The sequence below is a fragment of the Oncorhynchus keta genome, chromosome 28, assembly GCF_023373465.1.
Source record: "Oncorhynchus keta strain PuntledgeMale-10-30-2019 chromosome 28, Oket_V2, whole genome shotgun sequence".
Lineage (NCBI taxonomy): Eukaryota > Metazoa > Chordata > Actinopteri > Salmoniformes > Salmonidae > Oncorhynchus > Oncorhynchus keta.
The window spans coordinates 62,833,887-62,851,741 of NC_068448.1; the positions used below are offsets into that span (position 1 = coordinate 62,833,887).

At 41.5% G+C, this 17,855-nt stretch overlaps 2 protein-coding genes and 1 non-coding gene across 4 annotated transcripts; 2 read left to right on the forward strand and 1 right to left on the reverse strand.

The window, feature by feature from the left end:
* Window positions 1-1,581: 1,581 nt before the first annotated feature.
* trnac-gca (transfer RNA cysteine (anticodon GCA)) lies at window positions 1,582-1,653 on the reverse strand. The gene has a single exon. It is a non-coding gene; the product is annotated as a tRNA-Cys (tRNA).
* A 136-nt stretch (window positions 1,654-1,789) lies between these two features.
* On the forward strand, window positions 1,790-4,466 carry LOC118361652 (proteasome maturation protein-like). Of its 2 annotated transcripts, none has more exons than XM_035741758.2 (6): window positions 1,790-1,918; window positions 2,791-2,891; window positions 3,006-3,066; window positions 3,739-3,840; window positions 3,968-4,061; window positions 4,237-4,466. In XM_035741758.2, the coding sequence occupies exons 1-6, from the start codon at window positions 1,916-1,918 to the stop codon at window positions 4,302-4,304; spliced, it is 429 nt and encodes a 142-aa protein (XP_035597651.1). In that variant the 5' UTR covers window positions 1,790-1,915; the 3' UTR covers window positions 4,305-4,466. The 2 variants fall into 2 exon arrangements, with proteins under 2 accessions (XP_035597651.1, XP_035597650.1); XM_035741757.2 differs by lacking the exon at window positions 1,790-1,918 and adding an exon at window positions 1,936-2,286.
* An 11,407-nt stretch (window positions 4,467-15,873) lies between these two features.
* Window positions 15,874-17,835, forward strand: LOC118361653 (NADH dehydrogenase [ubiquinone] 1 beta subcomplex subunit 4). The gene is made up of 3 exons (XM_035741759.2): window positions 15,874-16,080; window positions 16,657-16,800; window positions 17,672-17,835. The coding sequence occupies exons 1-3, from the start codon at window positions 15,904-15,906 to the stop codon at window positions 17,732-17,734; spliced, it is 384 nt and encodes a 127-aa protein (XP_035597652.1). The 5' UTR covers window positions 15,874-15,903; the 3' UTR covers window positions 17,735-17,835.
* The last annotated feature ends 20 nt before the right edge of the window (window positions 17,836-17,855 follow it).

The window sequence follows — 17,855 nt, forward strand, 5'->3', positions numbered from 1 at the left end:
AGACGAACAGGCTGGCTGGTACTTCCGCATAGAGAACAACGGCTGGAGACTGCTCTCTGTGAAGGTGGGGCAGAAGTTCAGACCCAATGATATCACACTGTATCGCATATGGGTTCGTTCTGTATGATACGGTTGGAACCGCGAAGAGATACTATGTTGTCATCATTGCTTTAGTGCAGTACTCAGTCCCTCTGTGAAAGAAGATTATAATTTGAGAAGTCTATTGGTTCAGGTTGCTCTGTTAGGTGACATCATCACATTGGAGACCAATGGCAGGAAGGTGGAGTTCCACCATTCCAAACTGCAGTCAGCAGCACGTGAAGAGGAGGAGGGAGATCAAGTGGCTGAAGCAGATGTGAGTTAGTGAGCATCCTTACCTGCAATAGCACCACTCACTATGATATTCGCTGATCTGTATGCCTCAAACAGCGTCATTATTGCTAATCTACACTGAGTATACCAAACATTATGAACATCTTCCTAATATTGAGTTGCCTCAATTCGTTGAGACAGCTGCAATGCAGTGTACCCAAAGCAACAATGTTTTTTTTTACATTTCTGCAGGTATATTCATGACTGGAGGAATGTATGCACCAGTAATTCCTCTGAGTCTTGCAAAGGTACAATGATTTATTCCTTGAGTTATGGCACATTATAACCAAACCAACAACTTCAACGGGATTATAGCATCCCCCTGTGGTCAAAGGGAGTAACAACTCTCTCTCTCTTTATCAATTTCGATTTTAAAGGCTTTATTGGCATGGGAAACATATGTTTACATTGCCAAAGCAAGTGAAGTGGATAATAAACATAAGTGAAATAAACAATACAAATTAACAGCAACATTACACTCACAGAAGTTCCAAAAGAATAAAGACATTTCAAATGTCATATTATGTCTGTATACAGTGTTGTAACGATGTGAAAATAGTTAAAGTACAGAAGGGAAAATAAATAAACATAAATATGGGTTGTATTTACAATGGTGTTTGTTCTTCATTGGTTGCCATTTTCTTGTGGCAACAGGTCACCAATCTTGCTGCTGTGATGGCACAATGTGGTATTTCACCCAGTATATATGGGAGTTTATCAATATTGGGTTTGTTTTCAAAATCTTTGTGGATATGTGTAGTCTGAGGGAAAATGTGTCTCTAATATGGTCATACCTTTGGCAGGTTAGGAAGTGCAGCTCAGTTCAGTCAGCTCCGTATCCTCCAGCCTCATCAAGTCAGAACGCTCCAGGCCAATCTCTCTGACTGATGGCTGACTGACTATATCACTGACCAGACCAGAAAATTGCAATACAGACTAACAGAGACTACTAAACCATGACCGTATGCAGTGAGATTCAATTCAATGTGAAGAGAAATTAAGCAAAGTGGTGAATGTCACTTTATGTTGATATTACATTTTATATATTTGTGGATTAAATATTGGATTCTATATTTTTTCTACACCACCGTTTAACAAATTGTAATAAGTCTAAGGACATCAGATGTTGGTAAACCAGACACAATGTGCGTCGAAATGTTATACCTATTCATGTTCAAATTATCACTCAAAGAAGGACACACAAAAATGAGGGGGCACCCGGATTTGAACCGGGGACCTCTTGATCTGCAGTCAAATGCTCTACCACTGAGCTATACCCCCAACTTACAATGTTTGAAACTGAATTCATATATAAAGACAAATCTGCCTGACTGTATATAAAGTATTATAAATCATATACTAATACATGTACATAACAACGCAACAATAGTTTAGACAGCGGCAAACGTACTTTCCTTTTTTATTTCCTTCTACTAGCCTGGTTGTATTTATTTAATCTGATTCGGATGTGTCGTAAAACTGACACAACCCCAACCGGAAGTTTTTTTTAACTGAAAGTGAAAACAGCCTCATCAGAGCGACAATGGTAGCTATCATATTAGCAACATTTGTTGTTTAATTAATACAGTAAATGTGTAAAGTTGATGTTTGTGCGAGTTAACTATATTGTTTATACGAAATACCAATGAATCGTGGGGTTCTGGACCTTCATTACTAGCTGTATTTGTAGAGACGTTTTGATTTCGAGTAACTTAGTCACTCGTGCCAGTGAGCGAGGAGCTAGCTAACGCTAACTAGCAGCGACGAGGGAGCCAAAGTTAGCTAGATATCTCTGTTTGGTTAATGTATCTAACTTACGCGAAAAACAAATCAGAAGCCGAAAGCCTCAACAGAAGCTGGAGAAGCAAGCAGAGTGAGACGGGCGGAAAGGACGGGACAGGCAGAGCAGTGGCTGTATGCTAACAGGATAGGCCATAATTCCAATATTCTTTGCTGATAGCGATGGTGTTTCCATAAGTGGGTGAATGTCCAATTTAGAATGTATGGTAACCCCTCAACTCTTCACTACCTCTTCCAATTTAAATGATTTCGAGAGAAAAACGTGAATAATGACAATGTGTATTATTTTATGACTACTACAGCGCCAGCGAAAACACACATCCTTTCTAATTGAGTGAGGCATCAAAGCAGACAACCCACCTGCCTTCGTTTGGGTAATTTTAATGATAAACAATGCATTCTAAAATAAATCACTATCACCTTTGGTGAGTTTAGACCATTAGCTAGCTAACGTTAGCTTCATAGCAACGCGCCAATTATCATCCGGCCTGTCTTTTGTTTCGTGACAACTAACAATGTAGCAATTCTCTGACGTTAACTCGGTTGTTTGGGTTGCAGCAAAGTGTTACTATTCCTCTGTTATAATTCTAATCGAGTTGTTCTGTTGTTCGTCGCCAGAATACCCGTGGACTCAGATCACAGCTGAAAGACAGTGTACCGGTGACGGGCATGGGTCCACAGGTTGGGGCTTATGGCGTTCAGGACACACTCAGGAGCGGGTGAGAGTACTGTCTCTGTGTTGGACACTCATTTAACTCAAAGTATGAAACTAGCTAAACTATCAGTTTTTGATATAACTGCCGTTTTCTCCTCTCCCTCTGTTTCTCTCTCAGATTTAGCAGTGTGAAAAATGAGCTGCTTCCCAGCCATGTGTTGGAGCTTTCAGAAAAGAATGTGAGTGACCAACACATTTTGTAACAGTATTTTTATTGAAATTTCACAATTTTCACCCATATTAAGAGATACAACAGAGACAAAGCACACAGAACAAAAAGAAAAACAGCCCCCACTTACCCATATCTACGTGCATATATATACACATACATACATACACATACATACACACATATACATATACCCATGCATATACACACACATATGCATACATACACGCACGCACACACACACATATACACACCCATACATACGCACACCATTTTCCTCTTCCCGCTCTGTGCTTCTCACCCCATCACCATCATTGCGTCTCTCAATACATACATTTTAAACAAACTTACAAACAGAAATTAAACAAAAAAGCTCAGTTTAAACCAAGAGGTTAGGTTCCACACATGGAACGTAAAGTGTAGTTCTGAAATACATAGATCCCCGCCATTCTAAGATAATCCTTGCAGCATAATAGCTGATACCTCAGGTTCTAGATAATTTAGATAAGGTTCCCATACTTTGTAGAACTGTGACCAACACATTTGACGCACAAGGTCCTGTTTTACTGAGCTACAGTCTATGCATCTTTTCTGCGAGTAAATACAAGTCTTCAGGCATTTATCTCCTAACCATCTCTGCTACTTTAGCTCCAGCATTGAGTGTTTTCTCCTCTCCCTGCAGTTTCAGCTGAACCAGGACAAGATGAACTTCTCTAACCTCAGAAACATCCAGGGCCTCCACGCTCCCCTCAAACTACAGATGGAGTACAGGGCAGCCAGACAGGTATACACACACCATCTCACACACAATAGCATATCTCTGATCTTCATTGAAAACAAGAAACAGTGTCTGAGCAATTGCGATAAATAACTTTCCAACGTATACCTTCCCTCTTTCCTCCCCATCTCAGATCCAGCGCCTGCCATTCCTGCAGAGCTCACACCTGGCTCTGGACACTCTCAAAGGGAACGATGAGAGCATCAGCTTTGAGGACATCCTCAACGGTAAGACACACTAACAGTAGGTTTTCTACAAAGGTGGAGAGCAGAAAAATGATCAGGAACTAAAGCCAACAGGGAACACAGTTGAAGTGAAGCTGATGAGAACTCACGGCTATGTTGTTTTTCTGATGTGAACATGGTGGAAGTTCACCACCATTTTGTGTCCATCTCCTTCCAGATCCAGCCCAGAGTGAGATGATGGGTGAGCCCCACATCATGGTGGAGTACAAGCTGGGCATGATGTAAGAGCCATCCGACCCCAGGACGTTTGTGTTTACCCGCTGTTAACTAGTTACCGTGTGACAATGCATCTGCTTTAGAGATGGTCACTTACTTTCTCATGTGAGACCGCACTCAAGACTTTTGTATCATTGGATTCTTTTGTTTCTAATAAATCCTGTAACTCAACCATGATGTTGATTTATTGCTGGTGTGGTAATGTTTTTGTTGTACTTAATATCTAGAAATACACACTGAAGCACACGATGCATCAAATGTTTTTTTATTGTTCATACAAAGGCTAGATTTGTTGCAATGAGCTATGGTTAGTGGTCCTTATTTGGTACATTGATTGTGTGTAGGTTTAAAACTCTAATGATTTATCTTATCCATTATGACCACACACACATCTGTTCGTCAGATGCCCCTGACAGTAATTACTCCCCCTTGTGATCAAAACAACACTGAACAGCGCCCTCATGCTTCAGCACACCTGCCACCTGTGAGGACACCAGATCCACCACCCTCACCTTACCGTCATGTCCTGCAATCGCCAGCCTCTGGCAAGACGGGCTGAAATCCACCTCGTTGCTAGACTCAATGGTGAGCACGTCCTGATGTCACATAGCATGAAAGCACAACAAGATTCGCAAGTCGCCGGCGGGGCTGAAGGAAGCATGGTTAATGGAGCTGCGGCTGCTGTAGAGTGTCTTGAGCACACAGGTGTCCCACAGGGACAGGGACTTATCAGCTGGGGAGGTGAGGAACTCTACACTGTCTACACTAGTGTGGCTGCACAGTGTGTAGCTGCACCTTTCAATCTGCAGGCCCTACATCCTTAATAATAACTAGGCAAGTCAGTTAACACATTCTTATTTTCAATGACTGCCTAGGAACGGTGGGTTAACAGATTTTTACCTTGTCAGCTCGAGGATTCAATCTTCAACCTTAAGGTTAACTAGTCCAACGCTCTAACCACCTGATTACATTGCACTCCACGAGGAGCCTGCCTGTTACACGAATGCAGTAAGAAGTCACGGTAAGTTTCTAGCTAGCATTAAACTTATCTTATGAAACACAATCAATCATAATCACTAGTTAACTACACATGGTTGATGATATTACTAGTTTATCTAGCGTGTCCTGCGTTGCATATAATTGGTGCGGCATTCGCAAAAAAGTACTGTCGTTGCTCCAACGTGTACCTAACCATAAACATCAATGACTTTCTTAAAATCAATACACAAGTATATATTTTTAAACCTGCATATTTAGTTAATAATGCCTGCTAACATGAATGTCTTTTAACTCTGGAAAATGTGTCACTTCTCTTGCGTTCTGTGCAAGCGGAGTCAGGGTATATGCAGTAGTTTGGTCCGCCTAGCTCATTGCAAACAGTGTGAAGTCTATTTCTTCCTTAAAAAGACAGCCAACTTCGCCAAACGGGGGATGATTTAACAAAAGCCATTTGTGAAAAAAGCACAATTGTTGCACGACTGTACCTAACCATAAACATCAATGCCTTTCTTAAAATCAATACACAGATGTATATATTTTTAAACCTGCATATTTAGCTCAAATAAATCCAGGTCAGCAAGCAATATTAGGCTTTCGACTCTGTCAATAACAACATTCTTATTGGCAGACTCCACAGCCTTGGTTTGTCAAATGATTGCCTCGCCTGGTTTACCAACTACTTCTCTGACAGAGTTCAGTGTGTCAAATCGGAGGGTCTGCTGTCCGGTCCTCTGACAGTCTCTATGGGTGTGCCACAGGGTTCAATTCTCGGGCCGACTCTCTTTTCTGTATACATCAATGATGTTGGTCTTGCTGCTGGTGATTCTCTGATCCACCTCTACGCAGACAACACCATTCTGTATACTTCTGGCCCCTTCTTGGACACTGTGTTAACTAACCTCCAGACGAGCTTCAATGCCATTACAACTCTCCTTCCGTGGCCTTCAACTGCTCTTAAACGCAAATAAAACTAAATGCATGCTATTCAATCGATCACTGCCCGCACCTGCCCGCCCGTCCGGCATCACTACTCTGGACGGCTCTGACTTAGAATACGTGAACAACTACAAATACCTGGGTGTCTGGTTAGACTGTAAACACTCCCTCCAGACTCACATTAAGCATCGCCACTCCAAAATTAAATCTAGAATCGGCTTCCTATATCGCAACAAAGTATCCTTCACTCATGCTGGCAAACATACCCTCGTAAAACTGACCATTCTTCCGATCCTCGACTTCGGCGATGTCATCTATAAAATAGCTTCCAAGACTCTACTCAACAAACTGGATGCAGTCTATCACAGTGCCATTATTTTGTCACCAAAGCCCCATACACTACCCACCATTGCGACCTGTACTCTCTCGTTGGTTGGCCCTCGCTTCATACTCGTCGCCAAATACACTGGCTACAGGTTATCTACAAGTTTCTGCTAGGTAAAGCCCCGCCTTATCTCAGCTCACTGGTCACCATAGCAGCACGCACTCCAGCAGATATACAGTGGGGCAAAAAAGTATTTAGTCAGCCACCAATTGTGCAAGTTCTCCCACTTAAAAAGATGAGAGAGGCCTGTAATTCTCATCATAGGTACACTTCAACTATGACAGACAAAATGAGGGAAAAAATGCAGAAAATCACATTGTAGGATTTGTTATGCATTTATTTGCAAATTATGGTGGAAAATAAGTATTTGGTCACCTACAAACAAGCAAGATTTCTGGCTCTCACAGACCTGTAACTTCTTCTTTAAGAGGCTCCTCTGTCCTCCACTCGTTACCTGTATTAATGGCACTTGTTTGAACTTGTTATCAGTATAAAAGACACCTGTCCACAACCTCAAACAGTCACACTCCAAACTCCACTATGGCCAAGACCAAAGAGCTGTCAAATGACACCAGAAACAAAATTGTAGACCTGCATCAGGCTGGGAAGACTGAATCTGCAATAGGTAATCAGCTTGGTTTGAAGAAATCAACTGTGGGAGCAATTATTAGGAAATGGAAGACATACAAGACCACTGATAATCTCCCTCGATCTGTGGCTCCACGCAAGATCTCACCCCGTGGGGTCAAAATGATCACAAGAACGGTGAGCAAAAATCCCAGAACCACACGGGGGGACCTAGTGAATGACCTGCAGAGAGCTGGGACCAAAGTAACAAAGCCTACCATCAGTAACACACTACGCCGCCAGGGACTCAAATCCTGCCGTTCCAGACGTGTCCCCCTGCTTAAGCCAGTACATGTCCAGGCCCGTCTGAAGTTTGCTAGAGAGCATTTGGATGATCCAGAAGAAGATTGGGAGAATGTCATATGGTCAGATTAAACCAAAATATAACTTTTTGGTAAAAACTCAACTCATCGTGTTTGGAGGACAAAGAATGCTGAGTTGCATCCGAAGAACACCACACCTACTGTGAAGCATGGGGGTGGAAACATCATGCTTTGGGGCTGTTTTTCTGCAAAAGGACCAGGATGACTGATCTGTGTAAAGGAAAGAATGAATGGGGCCATGTATTGTGAGATTTTGAGTGAATACCTCCTTCCATCAGCAAGGGCATTGAAGATGAAACGTGACTGGGTCTTTCAGCATGACAATGATCCCAAACACACCACCCGGGCAACGAAGGAGTGGCTTCGTAAGAAGCATTTCAAGGTCCTGGAGTGGCCTAGCCAGTCTCCAGATCTCAACCCCATAGAAAATCTTTGGAGGGAGTTGAAAGTCCTTGTTTCCTAGCAACAGCCCCAAAACATCACTGCTCTAGAGGAGATCTGCATGGAGGAATGGGCCAAAATACCAGCAACAGTGTGTGAAAACCTTGTGAAGACTTACAGAAAACGTTTGACCTCTGTCATTGCCAACAAAGGGTATATAACAAAGTATTGAGATAAACTTTTGTTATTGACCAAATATCTCACTGGTCACCCCCAAAGCCAATTCCTCCTTTGGTCGTCTTTCCTTCCAGTTCTCTGCTGCCCATGACTGGAACGAATTGCAAAAATCTCTGAAGCTGGAGACTCACATCTCCCTCACTAGCTTTAAGCACCATCAGTCAGAGCTGCTTACAGATCACTGCACCTGTACATAGCCCATCTGTAAACAGCCCATCTATCTACCTACCTCATCCCCATACTGGTATTTTTTTATTTTGCTCCTTTGCACCCCAGTATCTCTACCTGCACATTAATCTTCTGCCAATCTACCATTCCAGTGTTTAATTGCTATATTGTAATTGCTTCGCCAGCATGGCCTATTTATTTCCTTAACTTACCTCATTTGCACTCACTGTATATAGACTTTTTGTTTTCTTTTGTTCTACTGTATTATTGACTGTATGTTTTGTTTATTCCATGTGTAACTCTGTGTTGTTGCATGTGTTGAATTGCTACGCTTTATCTTGGCCAGGTCGCAGTTGCAAATGAGAACTTGTTCTCAACTAGCCTACCTGGTTAAATAAAGGTGAAATAAAAATTAACTAGGTGAAATTGTGTCACTTCTCTTGCGTTCATTGCACGCAGAGTCAGGGTATATGCAATAGTTTGGGCCGCCTAGCTCGTTGCGAACTAATTTGCCAGAATTTTACGTAATTATGACATAACATTGAAGGTTATGCTATGTAAAAGCAATATTTAGACTTAAATATCCGTATTTCACTGAAAGAATAAACGTTTTGTTTTCGAAATTATAGTTTCCGGATTCGACCATATTAATGACCTAAGGCTCGTATTTCTGTGTGTTATTATGTTATAAAGTCTATGATTTGATAGAGCAGTCTGACTGAGCGATGGTAGGCACCAGCAGGCTCGCAAGTATTCATTCAAACAGCACTTTTGTGCGTTTTGCCAGCAGCTCTTTGCTGTGCTTCAAGCATTGCGCTGTTTATGACTTAAAGTCTATCAACTCCCAAGATTAAGCTGGTGTAACCGATGTGAAATGGCTAGCTAGTTAGCGGGGTGCGCCCTAATAGCGTTTCAAACGTCACTCGCTCTGAGACTTGGAGTAGTTGTTCCCCTTGTTCCCCTTGCTCTGCATGCCTGTTCTCATCTTCTGAGCAAGGGACTTAAACGTTAGCTTTCTTACATGGCACATATTGCACTTTTACTTTTTTCTCCAACTCTTTGTTTTTGCATTATTTAAACCATATTGAACATGTTTCACTATTTATTTGAGGCTAAATTGGTTTTATTTATGTATTATATTAAGTTATAACAAGTGTTCATTCAGAATTGTTGTAATTGTCATTATTACTTTTTTTGGTCCTCCAATAATCAATATCGGTATCGGCGTTGAAAAATCATAATCGGTCGACCTCTAGTTTCTACAACTTGATTGGAGTCCATCTGTGGTTAATTCAATTGATTGGACATGATTTGGAAAGGCATACACCTGTCTATATAAAGTCCCACAGTTGACAGTGCATGTCAGAGCAAAAACCAAGTCTTGAGGTCGAAGGGCTATGGGCCGTAGAGCTATGAGACAGGATTGTGTCGAGCCACAGATCTGGAGAAGTGTACCAAAACATGTCAGCAGCATTGAAGGTTCCCAAGAACACAGTGGCCTCCATCATTCTTAAATGGAAGAAGTTTGGAACCACCAAGTCTCTTCCTAGAGCTGGCCACCTGGCCAAACTGAGAAATCAGGGGGAGAGGTGACTAAGAACCTGATGATCACTCTGACAGAGGTCCAGAGTTCCTCTGTGGAGATGGGAAAACCTTCCAAAAGGACAACCATCTCTGCAGCGTTCCACCAATCAGAACTTTATGGTAGAGTGGCCAGCCGGAAGCCACTCCTCAGTAAAAGTTACATGACTGCCCGCTTGGAGTTTGCCAAAAGGCACCTAAAGGACTCAGACCATGAAAAATAAGATTCTCTGGTGTGATGAAACCGAAATTGAACTCTTTGGCCTGAATGCCAAGTGTCACGTCTGGAGGAAACCAGGCACCCCTCAACACCTGGCCAATATCACCCCTGCGGTGAAGTATCACCCCTACGGTGGCAGCATCATGCTGTGAGGATTTTTTTCAGTGGAAATGACTGGAAGACTTGTCAGGATTGAGGGAAAGATGAACGGAGCATGGTACAGAGATCCTTGATGAAAACCAGATCCAAAGTGCTCAGGACCTCTGACATGGGGTGAAGGTTCACCTTCCACCAGGACAATGACCATCAACACACAGCCAAGACAATACAGAAGTGGCTTCAGGACAAGTCTCTGAATGTCCATGAGTGGCCAAGCCAGAGCCCGGACTTGAACCCGATTGAACATCTCTGGAGAGACCAGAAAGTAGCTGTGCAGCGACACTCCCAATTCAACCTGACAGTGCTTAAGAGGATCTTCAGAGAAGAATGGGAGAAATTCACCAAATACAGGTGTGCCAAACTTGTAGCGTCATACCCAATATAACTCAAGGCTGTAATCGCTGTCAAAGGTGCTTCAACAAAGTACTGAGTAAAGGGTCTAAATACTTATGTAATTGTCATATTTCATTTTTTATTTTTTTAAACAGTTTTTCCTCTCATTATTGGGTATTGTGTGTAGATTGATGAGGAAAAAACATGTAAATACATTTTAGAATAAGGCTGTAATGTAACAAAATGTGGAAAAAGTGAAGGGGTTGAATACTTTCCGAATGCACTATATCAGTTTCTTTGGTTTTACTATTTATGGGTATGTGTTTGGGTAAAATGAACATTTTTGTTTTATTCTATAAACCACTGACATTTCTTCCAAATTCCTAATAAAAAATATTGTCATTTGGAGCATTTATTTGCAGACTGGTCAAAATAACAAAAAATATGCAGACCTCGAATAATGCAAAGAAAATAAGTTCTTGAACAACACATTTCTGATGTTTTAACTTAGGAAGAGTTCAGAAATCAATATTTGGTGGAATAGCAGGGCGTGCGAGACCTGGAGAGGCCTAGAAGCCACAGTGTCTCGCACCCGCTGTGAAATTTGGTGGAGGATCGGTGATGATCTGGGGGTGCTTCAGCAAGGCTGGAATCGGGCAGATTTGCCTTTGTGAAGGACGCATGAATCAAGCCACTGCTCTGACAATGTTCCCCAACTCTGAGGATCATTTTTTCCAGCAAGACAATGCTCCACCAGACCACCAGATCAAGACCCTGTCATGGCCAGCCCAATCTCCAGGCCTGAATCCCATTGAAAACCTCTGGAATGTGATCAAGAGGAAGATGGATGGTCACAAGCCATCAAACAAAGCCAAGCTGCTTCAATTTTTGCACCAGGAGTGGCATGAAGTCACCCAAAGTCACTGTGAAAGACTGGTGGAGAGCATGTCAAGACGCCTGAAAGCTATGATTGAAAATCAGGGTTATTCCACCAAATATTGATTTCTGAACCCTTACTAAGTTAAAACATGACTTTTGTGTTGTTGTCATTTTCTGCAAATAAATGCTCTAAATGACAATATTTCTATTTGGGATTTGAGAGAAATGTTGTCAGTAGTTTATAGAAAAAAACTAAAATGTTAATTTTACCCAAACACATACCTATAAATAGTAAAACCAGAGAAATTTATCATTTTGCAGTGGTCACTTAAATTTTTCCAGAGCGTATATGTACAGTAACCTGTCAAAAGTTTGGACACACCTACTCATTCAAAAGTTTTTATTTATTTGTACTATTTTCTACATTGTAGAATAATAGTGAAGACATCAAAACTATGAAATAACACATATGGAATCATGTAGTAACCAAAAAAGTGTTAAACAAATCAAAATATATTTGAGATTCTTCAAAGTAGCCACCCTTTGCCTTGATGACAGCTTTGCACAATCTTGGCATTCTCGCAACCAGCTTCATGAGGTAGTCACCTGGAATGCATTTCAATTAACAGGGGGGCCTTAAAAGTTCATTTGTGGAATTTCTTTCCTCAGTGTGTTTGAGCCAATTCATTGTGTTGTGACAAGGTAGGGGCGGTATACAGAAGATATCCCTATTTGGAGAAAGACCAAGTCCCTTTTTTGGCCCGAACAGCTAAAATAAGAGAAACGACAATCCGTCACTACTTTAAAACATGAAGGTCAGTCAATCCAGAACATTTCAAGAACTTTGAAAGTTTCTCCAAGTGCAGTCTCAACAACCATCAAGTGCTATGATGAAACTGGCTCTCATGAGGACCGCCACAGGATAGGAAGACCCAGAGTTACCTCTACTGCAGAGGATAAGTTAATTAGAGTTACCAGCCTCAGAAATTGCAGCCCAAATAAATGCTTCACAGAGTTCAAGTAACACACACATCTCAACGTCAACTGTTCAGAGGATCCTGCGTGAATCAGGCCTTCATGGTCGAATTGCTGCAAAGAAGCCACTACTAAAGGACACCAACAAGAAGAAGAGACTTGCTTGGGCCAAGAAACATGAGCAATGGACATTAGACTGGTAGAAATCTGTCCTTTATTTTGATGAGTCTAAATTGGAGATTTTTGGTTTCCAACCACAGTGTCCTTCTGAGACGCAGAATAGGTGAACGGATGATCTCCGCATGTGTGGTTCCCACCGTGAAACATGGTGGAGGAGGTGTGATGGTGTGGGGGTGCTTTGCTGGTGACACTGTCAGTGATTTATTTAGAATTCAAGGCACACTTAACCAGCATGGCTATCGCAGCAATATGCCATTCAATCTGGTTTGCACTTAGTGGAACTGTCATTTGTTTTTCAACAGGACAATGACCCAACACACCTCTAGGCTGTGTAAGTGCTATTTGACCAATAATGAGAGTGATGGAGTGCTGCCTCAGATGATCTGGCCTCCACAATCACCCGACCTCAACCCAAATGTAATTTAATTGAACCTTTTATTTAACTAGGCAAGTCAATTGAGATGGTTTGGGATGAGTTGGACCACAGAGTGAAGGAAAAGCAGCCAACAAGTGCTCAGCATATGTGGGAACTCTTTCAATACTGTTGGAAAAGCATTCCTGGTGATGCTGGTTAAGAGAATGCCAAGAGTGTGCAAAGCTGTCATCGAGGCAAAGGGTGGCTACTTTGAAGAATCCCAAATAAGTAAAATATATTTTTATGTGTTTAACACTTTTTTGGTCACTACAGGATTCCATATGTGTTATTTCGTCATTTTGACCTCTGCACTATTATTCTACAATGTAGAAAATATCAAAATAAAGAATAACCCTTGAGTAGGTGGGTCCTAACTTTTGACTGGTACTGTATATCTATAATGCAGCACCCCCACCCCCAAACTACTTCCCACAGCTATGCTACTAGGGAAACAATACAATGACTGGATACAAAATGGGTGTGCCATGACATCCAGTGTTGTAGTGGAGGGTATACACAGTATAGCCCCTAATTTTTCAGAAGGCTTTGGGTATACTCACTTCTTAATCCCCACTGATACCTATCAAAGTGGTGTAGTGGAAGTATATGCCATATCAATTAATACGGCTGATTGATCAGGTCAGAATGTTTAGCTTAAAATGTTGATAAATTGTTATTATAATTTCTTCACATTTTAGGCGCAACAATGTACACATGACGGTAGGCCTAGGCTTGAACGTTCCAAAAAGCGATTGCTTGAAACACTGCTTTAAATTGCACACTGCACATGCGAGTGGTTTCAGACAGAAATATCCCTTCCCGAAATTTTGAAAGAGGGGGATTTAAAGATGCAACAACCATCATGGGTTCCTAATATGACTAGGATAATCCCTTTGGTTGCTAGACAATGAAAGAAAGTTGAAAGAAAACCAATAGAACAGGAGAACACATATGAGTACGTCTTTATAAAAATATTATTGACTCCACGTTTCTATGGTGGGATTTTGGCTATAGGATACTTTGAAGCAAGGTACGACATGCCTCATATGAAGTAAAACGTCTAGGCAGTGGTTAAAAATACTTTAAAGTACTACTTAAGTCATTTTTTGGAGTATCTGTACTTTACTATTTATATTTTTGCCAACTTTTACTTTTACTTCACAACATTCTCCCCCAAAATAATGTACTTTTTACTCCATATGTTTTCCCTGACACCTAAAAGTACCCATGATTTGACAGGAAAATGGTCAATTTCACACTTTTATCAAGAGAATATCCCTGGTCATCCCTACTGCCACTGATCTGGCAGACTCACTAAACACATACTTCATTTGTAAATTATGTCTATCTGTCAATTAAAACATTAAGAATAAATTGTGCTGTCTGGTTTGCTTAATTTACAGAATTTGAAATGGTTTTAACTTTTACTTTTGATACTTAAGTACATTTTAGCAGTTCCATTTACTTTTGATGCTAAAGTACATTTTACTCGTAGTATTTTACTGGGTGACTTTCACTTTTAGTTGAGTCATTTTCTATTAAGGTATCTTTACTTTGACTCGAGTATGACAATTGAGTACTTTTTCCATCACTGCTTTTAGGTGTCAAACAATTAAGGAAAAGGAAAAATATAGCGATGCCAATGATAGGCTTAACTCGCTTCTGGTGGATGGAAAGGCTTTCCCAAAAACATTCTTTATTAAATGTTAACTAGCTACAAAGTAGCCTATGTTATGTTTAATTCCAGTGGCCATTTATTTTGCAAACTCCTTCTCATGTACAACAGAAACACTGCTAACCAAATCAACAGTGCTAGGTTCCTGTACACTTGAATTAAAAGGCAACTAACAACTACACTCGAAAATCGACATTTCTTAGTTTTTTTCCCCCAGATCTCAAAAGTGGTCTCCTGATTTGGTTCAAGCATTGTCATGGTATTAGAACATTAATTTGTTTACCCTTATTTTACCAGGTTAGTTGACTGAGAACACGTTCTCATTTACAGCAACAACCTGGGGAAGAGTTACAGTGATGAATGAGTCAATTGTAAAATGGGGATGATTAGGTGACCATGATGGTATGAGGGCCAGATTGGGAATTTAGCCAGGACACCAGGGTTAACACCCCTACTCTCACAATAAGTGCCATGGGATCTTTATTGACCACAGAGTCAGGAAACCCGGTGAATGCCCCATCCAAAAGATAGCACCATACACAGGGAAATGTCCCCAATCACTACCCTGGGGCATTGGGATTCGTTTTAGACCAGAGGAAAGGGTGCTTCCTACTGGCCCTCCAACACCACTTCCAGCAGCATCTGGTCTCCCATCCAGGACAAACCCTTCTTAGCGTCAGAAGCAAGCCAGCAATGGGATGCAGGGTGGTATGCTGCTGGTAAATATTGTATGTATATTGTAACGCACTCTAGGTAAAATATATCGGACTTTGATGTTTGTAAGTCTTTGTGGAAAATTTTCGGCACTCAAAAGTTGACAGTCCGGTGTGGAATCGGTACCGGTGACCCCTGTATATAGCCTCGTTGTTGTTATTCCTATTGTGTTACTTGGAATTATTACTTTTTATTTGAGTCTACTTGTCAATCTATTCTTCTTCTTGAACTGCACTGTTGGTTAGGGGCTTGTAAGTAAGCATTTCACGGTAAAGTCTACACTTGTATTCGGCGCGTGTGACAAATAAAGTTTGATTTGATTCGATTTTTGAACGCTTCGTGTTGCCATGGGAAACATAACTGCTGGACGAGATAACACGAGATTTTGCGGCAATAACGTTGCCTGTCTCTTCACACAAACATGGCGGACTACCGAGAAGCGCCCTTGGCCACTCGGCCAAAAACGTTGGACCCAGCTGAATATTTCAACCTTTCGCTGGACCAGAGACGTGCCGAGGAGGAGAGGGCTGGTTTAAGGGCTCAGCTGAAGAGACAATATCAGATGCAGCTAAACAACCCCCACAGAAAAGAGCTTATTGTAAGTACAGAGTGAGCTAACATGCTAACGCTAGCTAGCTTGCTAATGTCAGACCCACAGTTCACCAGTGTAATGCTAACGTTTGGTAGCCAGCAAGCATTCGCTAGCCAGACTGAGAAACCGACCCGACAAGTTAATGTACCTGCATTCGGCATTTGAGCTATTTAGCAAATGCCGTCTTATGTATATCTACGTAACTAGTTATCTTGCTAATTTATAATCCAACATCACAGGAAGTTTTTGAGAGTAAGCGATCTAACGTTAGGTAAGCTGGTTTTGTGATGCCTGGTGTTTGCTACTTTAGTTGATGTGACCTTGATGTTAGAATTTCATAGTCATTTTGCTATTTAAACAATTTTGGGTTGCATTCAGTAACATGTATTCTGGGACGACATGACTGTTTGCATTCAACCTTTTCCGCCCTGCGTAGTAGTTGACTGCAATAAGACTGGCATCGACTCTCAAAAAATGGCCATCATTAATGACAAACTTTTATTTGTCACCTGTGCCGAATACAACTGTTGTACACCTTACCGAGAAATGCTTACTTATATGCTGCTGCTTTTGTGTTTACAGGAAGACCCTGCCTTGACACGCTGGGTGTTTGCACGCACCAACCCCTACAACCACTTCAGAGCCACCAAGAAGACGTCGCTGCTAGGTGGGCTCTTTGGAGTGGTGCCCCTCTTCGTCCTGTACTACGTACTGAAGACTGACAGGGTATGGATGAGATGACACAACCCCTTATCCTGCTCATTTCCTGACATTAGGGGTCTATTTGAAATCCACCATAGCCTCTATACTAAGGCACTTTATTTAGATATGAAGGGATTGAATAGATTTGAGCAATATGGTGGACATTCCTCCCATCACAGGGCTTGGTGAAGTTATTGCCATATTGATCATACTGAAATAGTCCTTTGCCTTGGGTTAGGGGTTGATTTGCAACTGTTATGTAGTGTGCTGAAGATTGATCTTACAAAAATGTTTGAGAGAAACCTTACAAATATTATTGTCAGACAAAGCTTCAAAGCAGATTCGCTCCCCATAATGAAAAAAGTATCACTTCACCATGTCGATGAGCTAAGATGAATGAACAGAGTGATTTAATACTGTCTCTGAGGTCTCATACATCACTGCCATATTAGGCTACATTTGTGTCTGTTAGATGACTAGTGGGCACAGTCTGATGGCCCTGTTTGAATGTAGTAGGCCTACCTAACTATAGTCAGGAGGAAGAACATGTGCTGCTCATGTCTAAGTTCATCTTATACTCTGCAACCATTCTCTGTAGTGTCTGTGACATTTTAGTCTACATGGCACCCCTTCCTCCATTGTTATTGAGATCCTCCCCCTGAATCTGTGCCTGAATCAGAGAGATGTCACAGAGACCTTGGTACTGAGTGTGCCATTGTCACACTGTGCTGTAATTCCTCTGCTATTTTTCCACTGAGAGGAAGAAAAACGACCCTGTATTTATTCATGAGACATTCATTCATATTCTAAGCAGTGGAGGATGAGTAGGTTGCTTAGGTGATGATGCCATCTCTCTGTTGCCATGGGGACCACACTAACCCCCCTCTGTCTCCAGGACAAGAAGGAGGAGCAGATCAAAGCTGGGACCTATGATCGCAAGTTCAAGCTCGCGTACTGAGTTTGCTCATCACGGACCTCCAATGTAAAGTGTTGTAGAGATGTCAGTGTGTATCTATTATTGGTAACTGAATAAAACTTCCGTTATTGTTGAAAACAAAATGAGTGTTTGCCTGTCATTA